At 42.8% G+C, this 16,119-nt stretch overlaps 1 protein-coding gene across 5 annotated transcripts in view; it reads right to left on the reverse strand.

Annotated features, from left to right (window-relative positions):
• The window catches only part of TRIP12 (thyroid hormone receptor interactor 12), a 122,028-nt gene that overhangs the window by 65,979 nt on the left and 39,930 nt on the right, over positions 1–16,119 (reverse strand). For 2 of the 5 annotated variants that reach the window (XM_014525389.2, XM_014525391.2), the window contains exons 4-5: positions 1,339–1,464; positions 1–384 (exon numbers count right to left, since the gene is read on the reverse strand). In XM_014525389.2, coding sequence (XP_014380875.1) covers positions 1–384; positions 1,339–1,464 — 510 coding nt within the window. Of the gene's footprint in view, positions 385–1,338; positions 1,465–1,888; positions 2,024–16,119 lie in introns of those variants that run through there. The other 3 variants (XM_025191225.1, XM_014525393.2, XM_014525392.2) reach the window with 2 other exon arrangements.

A 16,119-nucleotide genomic window follows, 5' to 3' on the forward strand; every position in this document is an offset into this window, starting at 1 on the left:
GAACCACTCTTTATACAAGATGAATTTTCTGTCCTTTTCCTTTTCTGATTTCGGGAGCTACCAGTAGCTCCACCCTTTCTGGTGTGAGCCTTGCTCGTTGATGGCAATTGTGCAGACTTCAACTGCTGTTCTTGCTCTAAGTGTCTTTTCTTAGATTTAGAATGTGGCTTGTTTGTTTCTGAGGAAGTTTCAGCGTGCTGAAGTGCTTTGGGTTTTTTAGCAGAGCTAGGTGAATTGGTCCTGCTGTAATCTGGACTAGCACTGCGTTTCACTCCTCGAGAATTGTCTTTCTTAGGCACCTGCCCCGTTTTTTGTCTTTCTGAAGTATTAACTCTGTCTGGGTCTTCTTGTTGTGGTATTATAACAGTAGATGAACTACAGCCTCTGCGGGAGGTAAGCAGAACAGCATTAATACAATAAAAAATTTAAAAGCTTCAAATTTATTATAACAATTTTTGAAGGAATAAACACAGAGAAATTACTGGTATTCAAAAACTATACAAATAAAACTAATTCTTGTAATTTAATATGCTTACACCAAACAAGAAAAAAAAACCCACAAAAACATGACGATCAAAACAGTTAGCTGAAGATGTCAACAAACTTTGCTAGAATGAAAGAATTAAAATAAAATGCAAAATAAAAGGATAGGACACTGTCAGGTATGACATTTTGGAAGGATGTTATGAGATTATTTGGGATTAAAAAAATAAAAATAAAAGCACAAAATTTGCCATTTTGTTTCATAACCTATTGAACTGGCAACAACTGAGTCCTAAATCATTAAACTGGCATAAATATTTCAAAATACTGGTGCAGAAAATGCAAGGAATATTCAGTAAAGCATAACTAGTCACAACTGGATTTCAGTTACGAAAAATGTTATAAAAGTGTTATTAATGAAATAAAAGTAATTAATCAAGCCAAAATAGGATTTAAGCATGTTTTAGTTTGGTTTAAGAAGCAGGACAGAAACAGCAAGTAAGATGTCACCAAGGTTACAAACCTGAAAACAAGCCAATCATTTCTGGTTTGGTTATATATAAAAACACAGCTCAAAATTGCTGGGGAGATTTCTCTTGCCTAATAGAAGTGAAGGTTCCACATGTAATCCAAGACTAGTTATGCAAAATTTGTTTCCGCCCCATCACTAATGAAATGCTTCCAATGTGTGACGTTTAAAAGCATGACACATGAACATGTCAGATACCAAATTATATTAGCTGAACACTAGTAAAACTAGTTGTCAGACATTTTATAGCAACCTGGTATTAAAGTACTATAAAGACTTTAAGTGGAAATTATACTTGTTAAGATATGAATATGAAGCACAGTTACCTTTTAGGAAAGTGTCCCTTGGACTGCTCAGAAGTAGTATTAGACTGTACTTTGGGTGCCTTTGAAATAGACTTTCTATTCTCAGGAGGGCTATGTGCCTTATGTTTTGCCTGCCCTAAATGTGACCTGTCAGCAGAAAGTCAAAACAGAAAGCTATCAGGAGTCTGAGATGCAGATACAAACCTGTAGGTGGAGGGCTTTTTGTTTGTTTGTATACTTTATCAGATATTACTTCAAAAACTTTCACATCAAACTTAACTGGTTAAGACAACACTTCAGAAAGATAAGCTTATTGTAATGGTTTACAAAACAATTACATTGGGTAGTGGTTTGTAACCCAGCCATTATTTAGACATCTTTAATAAATCAGACAATGAATGAGTCTCAAATCAATAGTTAACTGTGCAGATAAACTTCAAATTTAATCTGGAGTGCGATCATGTTGAATCTTCAATCACTGAGTTAATAATTAAAAAACCCAATACTAGCATGTAAGGCACAGAATTATAGCACCTGTCCACATTATGTCCCCTTTTTAAGGGACACATACCTAACAGCCTTAAATATTTCCATATATCAGGAGTTAATCCAGCCGGGGATGCTTACAAGTTCACCTCTTTCCCATTCAGTTTTACTGAACTGGACATTCATACTTAGAAGGGGAAAATAAATGTTTCGAGTCTGCAGGAAGTCAAGGATGGCTGATATTTGTTTCTGCAATTCTATCAATTCAATGGAGCAGGATCTGCTTAGTAAAATTAGAGTTAGTGAGACAAAGATATAAATAAAGGTAGCCGAATGAGACAGGGGACCTGTTACCAAAGAAAGGAAAGAATTTCATCTAGAACAGTTCTTCTAAGAAACTTTCAGCTGCACAAGAGAACTCTGACTTGAGGCAAAGGAACACTCACTACTAGTAATTTAAGTTTAGCTTTAAAAAACTTCACATTTCTTAAATATAAATCTTTGTCCAAACAATATAAAGACACCTAATGAACCTTACCACCTGCAAAACCCAGGAAAAAGATATTAACAGCCCCTCAACATTTAAATAGTATAAGAACAACTTCTAATAGGACAGACACATTAGTAAATGAAGTACTCTAGATGAAAAATATGTATTAACTTTCACCTTCCTTAGAAGTTACTACTTGGACTTGGAGACAGACCCCATTGTGAATTGTATCCAAGACACACTATGCTTTAGGAAAGGCAAGCAATTTTGCAGCTATTACTTGCTTCCTTTCAGTAATGTAGGAGTTATTCAAGGAACATGACACGTCTGTCATCCAAGAATCGGTATCTTCACATGCTATTAACCAAGCAGGCTTGAGCGCTGAGAAGGTGCAGCACACAAAGGTATGGTGAGGTGATGAAAGGTTAGCAAAATATTGAATAGAATTCTTTAAATACAAATTTTTCCACATACAACTGAATAGAAATTAAAAAATGGTTTTGGCATATCTGACAAACAAAATACTTCATTTCAGGTTACCCTATCTTTTTAAAAATGTTAAAGTGTTTGGAATTAAGAAATAAAAAAAAAAAAAAAAACTCACACTACACATGCACGGACAAGTACACACACACACACACACGCCCCCCACCTACACCCTCCCACGAAAGATGTTTTAAACTCCTAACTCCCTCTACTTTTCACAGCAACACTATTTCCAGTTTTCATAAGTAGCCTTACTTTTAACCCTTTCCTAAATTTATTTTTGACAAATATACTTTTCACCAAAAAAGGCTTCACTAAGCTTTGAGTGCATACAGCTTTCAGGGGAACCATCTCTGTGAATTAAAAACTGTTGAAAGTAACTAATCACACGCTAGCAGATTTGTTGTCCTCAGTTTTATAGTAGTGGGAGGAAGGTACACAACCGCATTTCTTTTCATGTTCCTTCATGCGCTTCACCGATTAACTTGCAGTAACATTGATTAGTGGAGCATTACATTTACAGAATTATAGATCCTTATATAGATTTATTCTAGATGTTTACATAGCTCCTTGCTAGAAAAGGATTCCTCCCTCAGAAATAAGTGTTTGCCCTTGTGAAGGTATTTTCCTTCAGTCATCTAATCAAAAGAGAAATGCAACATAATGCTAATCTCACAAAAGTCATCCTCCAGTAAGTTAATAAAAACAAAGCTTCACACCTTAGCTACTTAGCATTATCCTTTCATTCTACAAGAGTTCCCTTTTTACTCTTAGCCCAAGTCTGTAGTAAGTATAGAAAATCAAAAATCCTGAGGCTGAACTGATTCAGTCTTTGCAGTTTAGTCTAGCACCCTGCTTGAACCAATAACCAAAATGAACAGACATTCACTTGTGATTCAGGAAATGCAGCCACATGCCTACAGTAGCTCAAGCCAGAACCCAGAGGGCACTAGAGCATGGCTCTCCAACGCATAGCCAGCATGGGCTGTGTGTGTGTTCACTTCCTATTCCTAGTGACCCGGAGGTTTCTAGAATTCACAATCCAGAATCACAGCAGCAAGATTCTGCAGAGTTGCTTATCACTTCCTCTTCCTGCTTCCAAGTGCCTCTGGGATTTGTAGTCCATGGTCACAGCCAGCACTAAGTACGCAGGGCAGGGCAGGGCAGCTCTGTACTCGAGGGAGGGGAAGTTCAACCCCCTCCCTGTCCCCTGGCCCCAGACCCCAGCAGGGGTTTGCCCAGGGGTGGGCCAATGAGCCGGCCAGTGAGACCAATGAGCCAGCCCTCACTGCTCCAGCTAGGGAGCAGAGGGGTGGGGCCAGCCCTGCTCTCTGGAACAGACAGGACAGCACAGCACAGCCCAACACAGCCCAGTCCAGGGCTACAAAATGCTGGGATGCTGGGGGGCTATGATTTAACTTGAACCAAGAAGGGGTCTGAGACAGAAGTTTTATGAACCAGGTTGACCCAAACCAGTTAAGTCTGATGGTAGTTCAACCAGGTTTATCTTAAACCAGTTTCAGCCATTTTGAAACTGGTTTATGTGCACTGAACTTCTGTTACATGTTTAAACCAGTTTCTGATCACTTAAACCAGTGTGCGCGCAACTTCTGTCCCTAGCCTTAATTTATGTCAAACCTTTGATCTCACAGGAGGGAACTACGGGAGCCTCCAAACCAGGGGCAACACGTAAGGGGTGCATGCAGGTGCACATGCACCCCCTGCAAAAAAGAGCTGCCAACATTGTCAGCAACGCCTGCAGGTGGTCGCCACTCACCACTGGCACTGCCAGGGGCATCTGCAGGCGGTCCCCGATTGCCCCTGGCACTGCCAATGCTTTTGGCAGCACCTGTGGGTGGTTGCCCACCTGTGGTAGGCACTTGCCACCCTCCCCCAAAAACAGTGCTGGAGGTGTCTGCAGAAGCTCCCAGCTCAACACCATCGCTGGCATGCTCATGCCTCCACCAGTGCAGCTGTGCACCCCTAGCCGCCAGGGGCATGCACTGTTCATGCTCCAAACTAACCTTAAGAAGAGTGCTTTCTGTATGACAAAGTGATGTTTAGGCAAGAGTGCCAAAGGGAAAACGTAATAAAATTTTTGGAAGCTATAATTCCACAACAATCAAAATAAAAATATATAGAACATAAGCTAGTATGATCTAGAACTGTATCTGTTAAGTCCCAAATTATCAAATAATTAACCATTTAGTCTCATGTTTAAAGCAAGGCTTAAAGGTGTGACAGTTACTGCTCAACTTGCAGAAGTTTTTTGGTATTTAGACTGGATTAATCATGATTTAAAAGTTCTTTCTGGTATTCTAATGATAATATTTTGTTTTATTATAAGAAGGTAACAAGGTGGTCTTTAAAATTAATTTAGTTCAGAGATCCAAACATAAAGAGATTGGTCCTGTATCAGAAATTATATAAGCACAATTTCAGCAAGGTTAGAACACGTAAACTCTTAACCTAAAGAATAAGATGCAAAAATTGAAGAAATTGTTTTAAAACAATACATGTAATTTTTAACTTACATCAACTAGGAAAAAAGGCTCATCATGATTTAATGATAAATTCCACAAAAATGCATACGTTTAGTTAAACAAGTATTGTTAACTGGACAGTATTTATTTTGCATTTTCTATTCCTTACTTGCAGTTACTAACCCCATTTACACACCCCAGAACTGAAGCAAAAAAAAGTTACCCTGGACAATCCAAAACATGGAGAACAACTTTTGCAAGCATTTCCGCTATATGCATTTAAGTGTATACCACAGCATGTGTGGCATAGTACAGCTGGTGAGGTGAAGGGAAGGTCAGGATGCTAGCAGAGCATATGACTGGAGGGGCCTGTGGTCTACATTATAGCGGCCTGTAGAGCATACAACCTTGACTGGTGCAGTCCTGGGGCGGAGGAGGCTTATGGCCCCCAGGCACTTCAGAGTTGGACAGTCTTGCCTTAAAATACCAACACAGAGCACCGCAAGGAAGAAATAAAAAGTTTGCATACTGACTGAAATACAGCTGTCCCACTTTTCAACAACTTTTAACAGTTTCCAAAATCCTATATAGAGAAGTTACCTTGACAAAAATGCTCTCACCAATTTCCTGACTTACGAGACTGAAAAACAGGCCATAAGAAAAGTGACTCTGGGTCAGAACAGTTATGAAACATATCATGGCTCACAGTCTGTGGTTTCCCCAGAGAAGGACCCTTTTAAAGTAGAGGTGCACAGATGCATCGGTCCGATATCAGATCAGCACCAGTACAAAGAAAATTGACTGCATCAGAAACCAGCCTGACGTGGCTAATAAATGCCTGTGCATGCGCGCAGCCTCAGCACAGCATGTAGGCAGTGAGAAGCACAGCCCAGCAGCTTGGAGAGCTGCCTGCAACTGCTAAGTCTGTTGTGGTGGAAGGGGCATGGGGAAGAAAGGAGCGTGGGGAGGGAAAGGAGAGATCAAGGTCCCTGTGTGATGGAGGGGCTGGGGCACGAGACAGTCGCAGCTTGTCCAGGGGGGCAGCTCCTGACACTGTGTGCACCCCTGGAAAGCATGGGGGGGCAAGCATGTGACCCTAGATCTGCACAGGCTGGCCCTGCAGGCTGGGGCTGCACTGGGCTCTTCCTGGCATGGTGGGGGGTGTTGGGTCTGCACTCAGGGCAGGCAGTGGCAGCCCTGGGGGGCAGGGGGGCTAAGGCAAACTTTGGGATGCCTGGAGCCTCTCCCCATAGCCCCTCCCCCACCACAGCCTGCCCCAAGCACAGCTGAGTCCAGCTCCAGTCCCAGCCTACAGCTGAAGCCTCCTTGCCCCACCCCACGCAGATTCAGGGTGCACAACCCCCCCACCCCTCCAGGGTGCATGCAGCAGTGGGAGCCACCCCGCCCCACCAGGCTCATATGCTATCCCACCCCATCCCAGCTGGGCATCACCAGCCCCAATCCCTGCCGCAGCCCCACTCCTCCCTCACCAGAGGGGCCTTACTTTGCCCCCCACTCCTCTTCCCTCCCCCCTCCTTCCACCACAACAGACTTACCACCTGGACGCAGCTCGTCAAGCTGCAGGGCTGTGTATTGGAAACTGGATCAGTATCAGCCAATATGCCCTTAAAAAAAAAGCAGCTATCTGTATCAGCCCCCAAAATCGCTATCAGTGCATCCCTACTTTTAAGTTTTTGTAAAGACATTTCTTGCCCACACTCCATGGCTTCTATAGCTCATAATTAGGCAAGAATAAGTTGGGCTTTATTTTTCTATTTTAAAAATTACCATTTAAATAAAATGCAAACGGTTGCATTTAACACTGGGGAGGAGAACATCTGCTAACAGATCATCCTGATATATAGCAAACTAGCTCTCAAGAAGGAAGAGCGAGAGGTAGTTAACTAGTTGTGAGGTCACAGTGCTTCCCACTGTTGAGATGACCTTTTCATAACTCATTATGAAGCTTCACTCAGTTTGACAGCACAAAAAACATATAATATCCACAGGTGAATTCATGAGCAGACATGCCTTAAACCAGTGGTCTCCAACCTTTTTATGGTGAAGATCATTTTTTGGCAGCCCAGGATCAATTCCACCCCCCAACAAGCTGCCCAGGCTCTGACCCGACTCACCTAGCCCAGACCAGGCAGCAGGGGCCATGGCTCAGTTCAGCCACATGCATCCTGCCCCTCCCAATCGTGGAGCCTCTGACAGACTGAGATCAACTGTCAGAGGCTCCATGATTGACCAGTCAATCAAGATCAACTGGTTGGTGACCACTGCCTTAAAAACTGTCACAACTTGTAAAATATATACAGGAGGCATACCAACTTCATACACTATTGAAAAATATATTTTTAAACTTGTCTGCTAAAATCACTGTTTCTCTACCCTCACTAAAAGTAAAGGGGGAAGGGAAAATAAAAGGATTTGAAACTGCTCTAGGCAGTTAATTTTTTTTTTTTTTTTAATTAAATCAAGGTGGTTTTTTGCTAATAACATTTATTCAGTAATTCTATAAAGATGAAGTGTTGGACATCTCAAGTATAAGACACCTGAAGGCAAAGAATCAGAAGCAGAGCTACTTAGCTAAGATTTTTCCTTTTCAGATTATGAGTGAGGGGAAAATAAAACAACCTTGAGAAGCATAACATCATTCATAAAACAACTCTGAGAAGCATAACATCATTCATAAAACAACCTTGAGAAGCATGCATTCTTACAGTCCTGAAAGGAAACCCTTGAAAGTGTCAAGCATTGAGCAATTTTTGCCAGAAGTTGCATGTTGGTAAACCTATCCTTCAGGACATAGGTGGGGGGGAGGGGGAAGGGGTCTGCACCTTAATAAATACTACTGTTAAGAAAGTGGATAGATGTAATACTGTCTTTCATAGTGATGATTCAACTATGCTCTGCCTGTACTACCAGCATCAGAAACCATTTCATTGCTGGAACATATTTTTTAGAGTATCAACACAGTATTAACACACCATTAGAAGACGGGCCACATTTCATTCCATCTGCAGGAAGGAACAATCATATGTGTGCATCTATTTATAGATGTAGATGGGCATGCACACCCCCTATCCCCTACCCCCTTACTGTAGTATGGGTGCTGTAATTCAACGTCCAGAAGAAAGCTTCTGTAGCTTGTGCTAATATTGCCTATGAAGCCAGGAATTAAGAAAATCTTATGTCTTGCCTTCTTTATAGAAAAATGCATCTATTGCAGATACACAAACAGATCCAGTGTGTGTAGTGACAGAGCTGCACACCCCCTTTCAGCCTCAGTCACCCCATGGGAGAGACTGGGGACTTTAAGAATCCCTCAACTTTTCTTCGAGTCAAAGGCATTCCCATTCCCCTCCCCACCACTACTGCTTTCCCAGCTTCAAAGCCACTCCCACCAGCTTCATGCAGGCTGTCTGGGAGCTGGGCTCAGTAGAGAACTGCAGCAGCAGAGATGAGCTGAAGGGTTCCTCCTCCCCACACCTGCTCCTGAGGGACTGAGCAGAGTGGGGGAAACTTGCCCCACTCAGTCACCTCTGCCTATGATCTCAGCCCCAAAGCAGCCTGGCTGGAGTGGGAGAAGCAGGTTTTTAAGCTTCCTCTGCTCCTGGTGGTGGGGAGGGAGAGAGGACACACCTTTGAGCATGGGAGGGAAGGAATGTCAACACGTTTTGAGGACTTTAAATAAGTCTCCAGAGAGGGCTACAGCACTGGGGAGAGAGGGCAGGAAATCAGAAAACTGGGACTGGGATATAAGTGGTTGCTTCCTTCTTCCTACCTCCCCAAATTCTGGATCTGCCCACACACACACACACACACACACACACACACACACACACACACACACACCCCTCAGATAATACTTTTTCCATTAAGAAATAAACTGTACAATCAATGCATCGTTCTATAAAGAAGGCAAGCTATAACCTTAGCTTGATTCCCAGTAGCACGGGCAACATCAACACAAGCTACAGTAGCTTTCTTCTGGGCACTGAATTAAAGCACCCTTATTCTGGTACAACTGATTCAAAAAGTCCAGGTGGCTTTCCAAATTAGGACCAACATATTCAACTGGATTGGCAAAAGAGTATTATTGCAGAGAGTATTACTATAGACCAGCCTACAGGGGAAAAAAAAAAAAATGATAGCTCATTGTTGGCAAGCCTGCCTCACCTTGGCAGTATATTATCAAAATTTCAGCCTTCAGGATCATCACCTACAGATCTGACAGATGGTGGAAGCAAAAAAGGGAAGAATCAAAGACCTATGGAACTTCCAAACAAGAGTTCTTTTGGCAACATACTGGTCATTTGCTCCTCCAAATCTGATATTTGGAATGTTTGAACTAAAGCAAACGCTAGCTGATATCTGCTAGTTGTTAAAGCATATTAGAATTTCAGTGTGCTGACAGTGATGCTATTTTCCCTTTAGAGTCCTATAAATGTACTTTCCTCAGTTCAAGTTCTATTATGCAGCCTGTTCCAGACTTCAAAGGCAAAAGCTCAGCAGCAAAAGTTTGGGTTTAGCCTGCTTGATTTGCCAAACTGTTTAACACCAAGTGGCACAGCCTATTATTCAGTATAATGAGACACCCTGTCAATTACAATTATGACACTGACAATTATGACCAGCTACCAGAGTTCTCTGAACAGGTCATGTTCAGGTTCTTCGTTTTGTTTTTTTACAAGTTACCCAAAATCAGGAATTTGATTAATTTTTTTCTTGGAAGGGAAGGGGGCAGTAAGTGGCAGCATGTGGGGCAAATTGGAGCTTGTTCCATTTAAAGGGTCCAATTTAAAAACAAAATACAGTGTAGTTTAGTAGCTTTGAAAGTACTGTGAACGTACATAAAGTACAAAATAAATGGCTTCAGAGTGTTAAAAGACACTGAGAAAGCCAAATAGTAAAACTGATAAATTTGAACATAATCTGAAAGACAGCTCAACTGCTGTTAATATTATAACTTAATGAAAAACAGGTTCTGTCAAACTTAGTTTTGAAAAATTTAAGATGGGCTTATGAAAGAGGTAGATGATAGATAGAAACACAGCATCATGTAAAACCAATATTAAGAAACTGTATTTTAACTAACTTCTATGGAAGGTCACAAACACTAGTCAAAATCCCAAATTCATTCTTCTTCTGGAAGGAATTGAGCTGCTAAGAGTGGGAGGCAGTCCCCCACCAAAGATGTTCAATGGATTTTCTTCCTCCTTTGCTGTGCTTGTCAGCTTCTATACCTTACTCCACAAGCCAGAATGCTGCATAAGAACGCATTTAACTTTAAAGTTTGGTCACACTGGCTCATCTAATTAAAGATAAAAGAAGCAGGCATGGTGGTCTACTTCTTTATTTATTTTTAAATGATTTCTCCAAGACTTGCATACATAATTCATAGATTAGTGTCAGAAGGGACCCAATGGATCATTGTGTCCGACCCCCTACCCCTGGCAGGAAAAAGAGGACCAAGGTCAAATGACCCCAGCCAGGTAGTTGTCAAGCCTCCTCTTGAAGACCTCCAAGTTAGGTGATGGTACCACCTCTCTTGGAAGCCCATTCGAGACTCTGGCCACCCTTACTGTAAAAAAATTCTTCCTAATGTCTAATCTAAATCTACTCTCTACTAGTTTGCACCCAGTATTCCTAGTTACTCCCTGGGGCGCTCTGGTAAACAGCGCATCCTCAATTCCCTGCTGTCCTCCTGATAAACTTATAGATGGCTACAAGGTCACCCCCTCAGCCATTTTTTGGAAAGGCTGAAGAGATCCAGATCTCTCAACCTCCCCTTGTAGGATCTTTCACAGAGACCACTAATCATGCGAGTTGCCCTCCTCTGAACCCTCTCCAGATTCTCCGTGTCCGTCTTGAAGTGCGGTGCCCAAAACTGGATATAGTACTCTAACTGCGGCCTGACTAATGCCACATAGAGGGGGAGCATCACCTCCCTCGACCTGCTGGTCACGCATCTGCTAATACATGACAAGATGCGACTGGCTTTGTTGATGGCCTCGTTACACTGCCAGCTCATGCTCATCTTGGAGTCAACCATGACTCCAAGATCTCTCTCAGCTTCTGAGCTGCTGAGGAGGTCATCCCCCTACCTGTAGGTGTGCTAGGGATTCCTCCTTCCTAGGTGGAGTACCTTACATTTATCTTTGTTGAATTGCATCCTATTTCGTTCCACCCATTGATCTAACCTGTCCAGGTCGGCCTGCATCTGCTCCCTGCCCTCCAGTGCATTAACTTTGCCCCATAAGTTGGTATCATTTGTGAACTTGGAGAGGGTGCTCTCGACACCCTCGTCCAAATCACTGATGTAGATATTAAATAACACCAGTCCAAGGACTGAACCCTGCGGGACCCCATTGCCTACCTCCTTCCAGGCTGAGAACAACCCATCCACCACCACTCTCTGGGTAAGGTCCCTAAGCCAGTTAGCCACCCACCTGACTGTAGGCATCCACTCCACAGCCCATTAGTCTCCCTATGAGAATAGGATGTGAAACTGTGTCGAAGGCCTTCCTAAAATCCAGGTAGATGACATCAGCCTCAGCTCCTGTGTCAAGGGAGTGTGTGACCTGGTCGTAAAAGGCTAAGGTTTATCAGGCAGGATCTACCGGTGACAAACCCGTGCTGGTTTCCTTTCAGCATCGCTTCCCCTGCTGGGCCTTCACAAATGCACTCTCTGATGATTTTTCCCAGTATTTTCCCAGGGATAGAGGTAAAACTGACTGGCCTAAAGTTACCCGTCTCATCCCTTCTCCCCTTCTTGAAAATGGGCACCACGTTGGCCTTTTTCCAGTCCTCCGGGACCTGGCCAGAGCACCATGAGAGCTTGAATAGCCGTGCCAGCAGCTCAGCAATGACACCGGCCAAATAAGTTTCCTTACTTCAGATAAAAGCTAGAAAACAAACGAACAAGAGTCAGCTGACTACTGCTCCTTCGTTTGGTTACTAAGCAAATTTGGAGAGAGGTGACCACCTAAGTCTTACAGATGGATCTGGAAAAAGCATATTGCATTCACTAGAAAAACAGATCCCCTCTGAATTTTAAGTGAGAAAAATATTACTGGTATAGAAAACCTGGAAACCAGGAAGAGTTTCAAATAGGCACCGATAAAGATTATTTGGGCCGATACCAATGGCCAATTATTAACAAGCCAGATTGGCTGATAACGATCCAATTGCTGATATGCAGCCTGGCAGCTCAGAAAGCAGTATCCAGCCGGTAAGTCTGTTGGCATGGCAATGGCATGGGAGAGGAGGCGGGGGGGCAGATCAAGTTCCCCGCAGTGAAGGAGGAACCGGGGCAGGCACTGCCCAGTGCTCCTTGGACAAGCCACGCAGCTTGTCCAAGGAGTTCAGGGGGGCAGATGTCCCTGCTATGCATGCCCTGGAGGAGCCACGGGGGGGCATGCCCCCCAGATCTGTACACGGGAGAGGCGATGCTGGGGTTGGGGGGGCTACGGCCACCCCAGAATTCACTGTAGCCCCCTGTAGCCTCCCTCCCAGTGCCACCATAGCCCACCCCAAGAGCAGCCCCAGCCCAGCCCCACCCCTCCCACCGGGAAGACCCTGGCAGTGCTCCCGGCCCACAGCGGCAGCACGTCTTCGCCCCACATGTAGATCCAGTTGTGCACGTGCCCCCTTGGCTCCCCCAAGGGTGCACACAGTGGAGGGATATAACCCCCGCTCCCCTCCCCACATCCATTAACAAGCTGCTTGCAGCTCTATCCCACACCCTGTCCCAGACAGGTAGTGCCTGCCCCAGCCCCACTCCCTCCTTCACCACAAGGGCCTTGATCTGCCCACCCCACACCCCTTCCTCCCAACAGATTTACCAGTCAGACACTGCTCTGCAAGCTGCTGGGTTGGCTGCGTGCATGTTGCAGTTGCATGCATGCAGCTTTTAATTGGCAACATTATCAGCCACATCAGCCAAAAAAAGCCAATTGCCGACGACATCAATTTTTCTTTTATTGGTGCTGATACAATATGAACCAATGTACTGGTGCACCTCTAACTTTCAAGCTGTATCCCAGAACTAGACACCATTCTACCTTGACCTTGGATAAGTCAAATCTGGATCTCACTCCTAGAAAAAAAGTCAAAGCTCAAATAAATCTGTTTAAAGGTGCTCCTTAGAGCTGGTAACATTTTTCAGATGTACCCACATAAATTTAAACATGCAGGGCTTTGGACCAACAGAAAGTTGCCCAACATAATAAAATTCAGTAGTGTTAACTGGTGAAGGAGTCTGAGTATTGCCCCAGCTGTCTAAACTGCCAGTCCAAACCTCAAGGAAAAAAAAAAACAAAAACCCAAAAGGTGTGAAATAATTTTAGTTTCAGAACTTTTAACCGAAACTTGACATACTGCTGAATATTTTCAGATTTCTGTAATTTCAAAAATTCTGAAAGTTTGTTTTTTAAAGTTTAAGAAAAACTGGACTTCATTCATTTATATACAATCTGATGTAAAAGCAAGCATACAAATAGCTTTGAGAAGTTACTGTTAAAGCATTAGAGCCAAGCTTCTTATTTTAAGTCTATGGGTGCAAATTAAAATAGAACAAAACAAATTTATAGGTCAAAAAGGGTAGGGATAAAAACAAGATTTTGAGAAGTCAAGTGAATCAGTTACAGAGGAAAATGGAGACAAGAACAACAGTAAGAGTTTCTTTATACAATAAAGAAAATAGGGACTGGATTGCAGATGTGGCTGGATAAATCCAGTATTTGTACCTAGAGCAATGCTGGTGCAGAAATATTTGAAAAAAAGTTTTGTTTCTTCAGGTCTTTGGTCTTCTTGTGACCTGCAAAGAACACCAAGCCTATACTAAAATGGGACTAATACCCCAAAAATGGGTTCGAATAATCTTAGCTGTTGGCAGCAAAAGTTGCTGGCACATGCTACAAAGTCTTAAAAGGTTAGCACCATTTGGTAGTTGCAAAATAATACATAGCATTAAAAAACTTGAGAACTTTCAACCCCTGAAGTCTAATTTCAAACTCCTCAGCTAACCAAGAAGGTCTTCTGGAAAGGCTCTATGATCCAGAGGCTAGAGCCTCTCGTAGGTAAGGAGTGATAAGTCTCTAGGTGAAGATGTAAGGTGTTGTTATTCCAAAGGCTCAAACCTTGCCAATTTTTCTTCTGCCAACTAGTCTGTTTTATAGACAAGGAAAAAGACAAGACCAATGTCCAATGTTGCCAAAAGAGATGCCCTCTGCTTTGGACAGCTACAGAGAATAGCTCTTAGTTGAAAGTACCAAGCAAGCCCAATAGAGTTAAAGTGAAAAAAATGTATGGATAAAGCTCGTTCTTTTAAGGTTAGCCAGCTTATTGCCTTGCTTCATGTAGATAAGGTACACCTATAAATGAGAGTTCCCAGTCTGCTGACAGAGAACTTGCAACCGAAGATTTGAAAGAGACCTCTGGGGGAGGGACCCTTTTTTGGTTCGCAGTGAGATCCTGGTGTACAAAAAACAGGGCTCCAGTACTGTGGCAATACAAAACAAGTCAGGGTGTCTAGATTGTGGAACAAAATCCCTCCAGAGGTGGTGCAATCACCTACCCTGGAAATCTTCAAGAAAAGACTGGACAGTCACCTCGCTGGGGTCACCTGACCCCAGTTGTCTTTCCTGCCTAGTGCAGGGGGGCTGGACCCAATTACCTTGTGAGGTCCCTTCCAGCCCCTAACAAACTATGAATCTAAGTAACTAAATAATCCAATTCCCTCTTAAATGGTGGAGACAGGAGAAAGCTCATGTACCCTTTTAAGAGAGGCAGGTGGTGATCTTTAAATCGACTTTGAGCAAGATATATTAACCCAGGCACCAGTGCCACACTAATATAGATATGCTACTTCTGCTACCCAAGCAGGTTCATCCAGAAATAGCACAGCACTTCATTGTGCCTTTTACACTTCAAAAAGTGTAGTCCTTTTGAAAAATCTAGAGTTTCAAGTATGAACCATCATTAGTGACTCATGAGGCTAGAATAAATAGAGGAAATAAAGGTCAAATAACTTAATATGGGAGCCTAGTGACATTCTCCCTGATATATAAAGAAATGAAAAAAGTTAAGTATTGACATTTTAAATTCTTACCAGTTGGCACTAACACCTCACTAAGATAGTAGCTCACGCAAGCTTTTGTCACATCAAGAGCCCAGAGAATTGGAAGAACTAACTAGTTCAATATTAGATGGCACGGACAGTGTTTTCCGAGACCATTCCTCAGACTTTTGTCCAGTGCATGCTTAAGTGCTTCCTATTAAACCTACTGTAGTGTTTTACCACCCTGGCTATTAGAGGCTTTCTTAAAATCCAACTTCAGTAATCTTTGCTGCGAGTTCTGCCAATTCTTTTTATCCTTTCCCCAGCAAGCTCAGAGAAGGACTGATCACAACTGTCCATCTATGTATTGGAGGATTTAGGGCATATCATGGTTTTTCCCTAAGGGGAAAAAGACAAAAGAAATTAAACAAAACCCAAAAAACTTTCAACTTTGTCTCTCAAATCAGTATTTGATACAACTCCTATTCCTCTTGATGCCCACAGAATTCCAAGTTTTCTACAGACTTCTTTAAATGTGGTGCCAAAAACTGGCCACAGGAACTGCAGTTATACCTCCTGTCTTGCACAAGATGCTCCTGTCAATAATTCCACAAAACTAAGTTCGTTCTGTTAACTAAACAAACAAAACAAAAATACCTCACATGCTGACTTCCCAAATTGTGTGACCCACTACAAAACACATTCCTCCCCACAATCCCCCTAATTTTCCTGAGATAATGCTATCAGGCAGTTAATTCTAATTTTGTGTCTGAGCATTTGATTGCTGT

This window comes from Alligator sinensis, unplaced genomic scaffold, assembly GCF_000455745.1.
Source record: "Alligator sinensis unplaced genomic scaffold, ASM45574v1 scaffold792_1, whole genome shotgun sequence".
NCBI classification, from domain to species: Eukaryota; Metazoa; Chordata; order Crocodylia; family Alligatoridae; genus Alligator; species Alligator sinensis.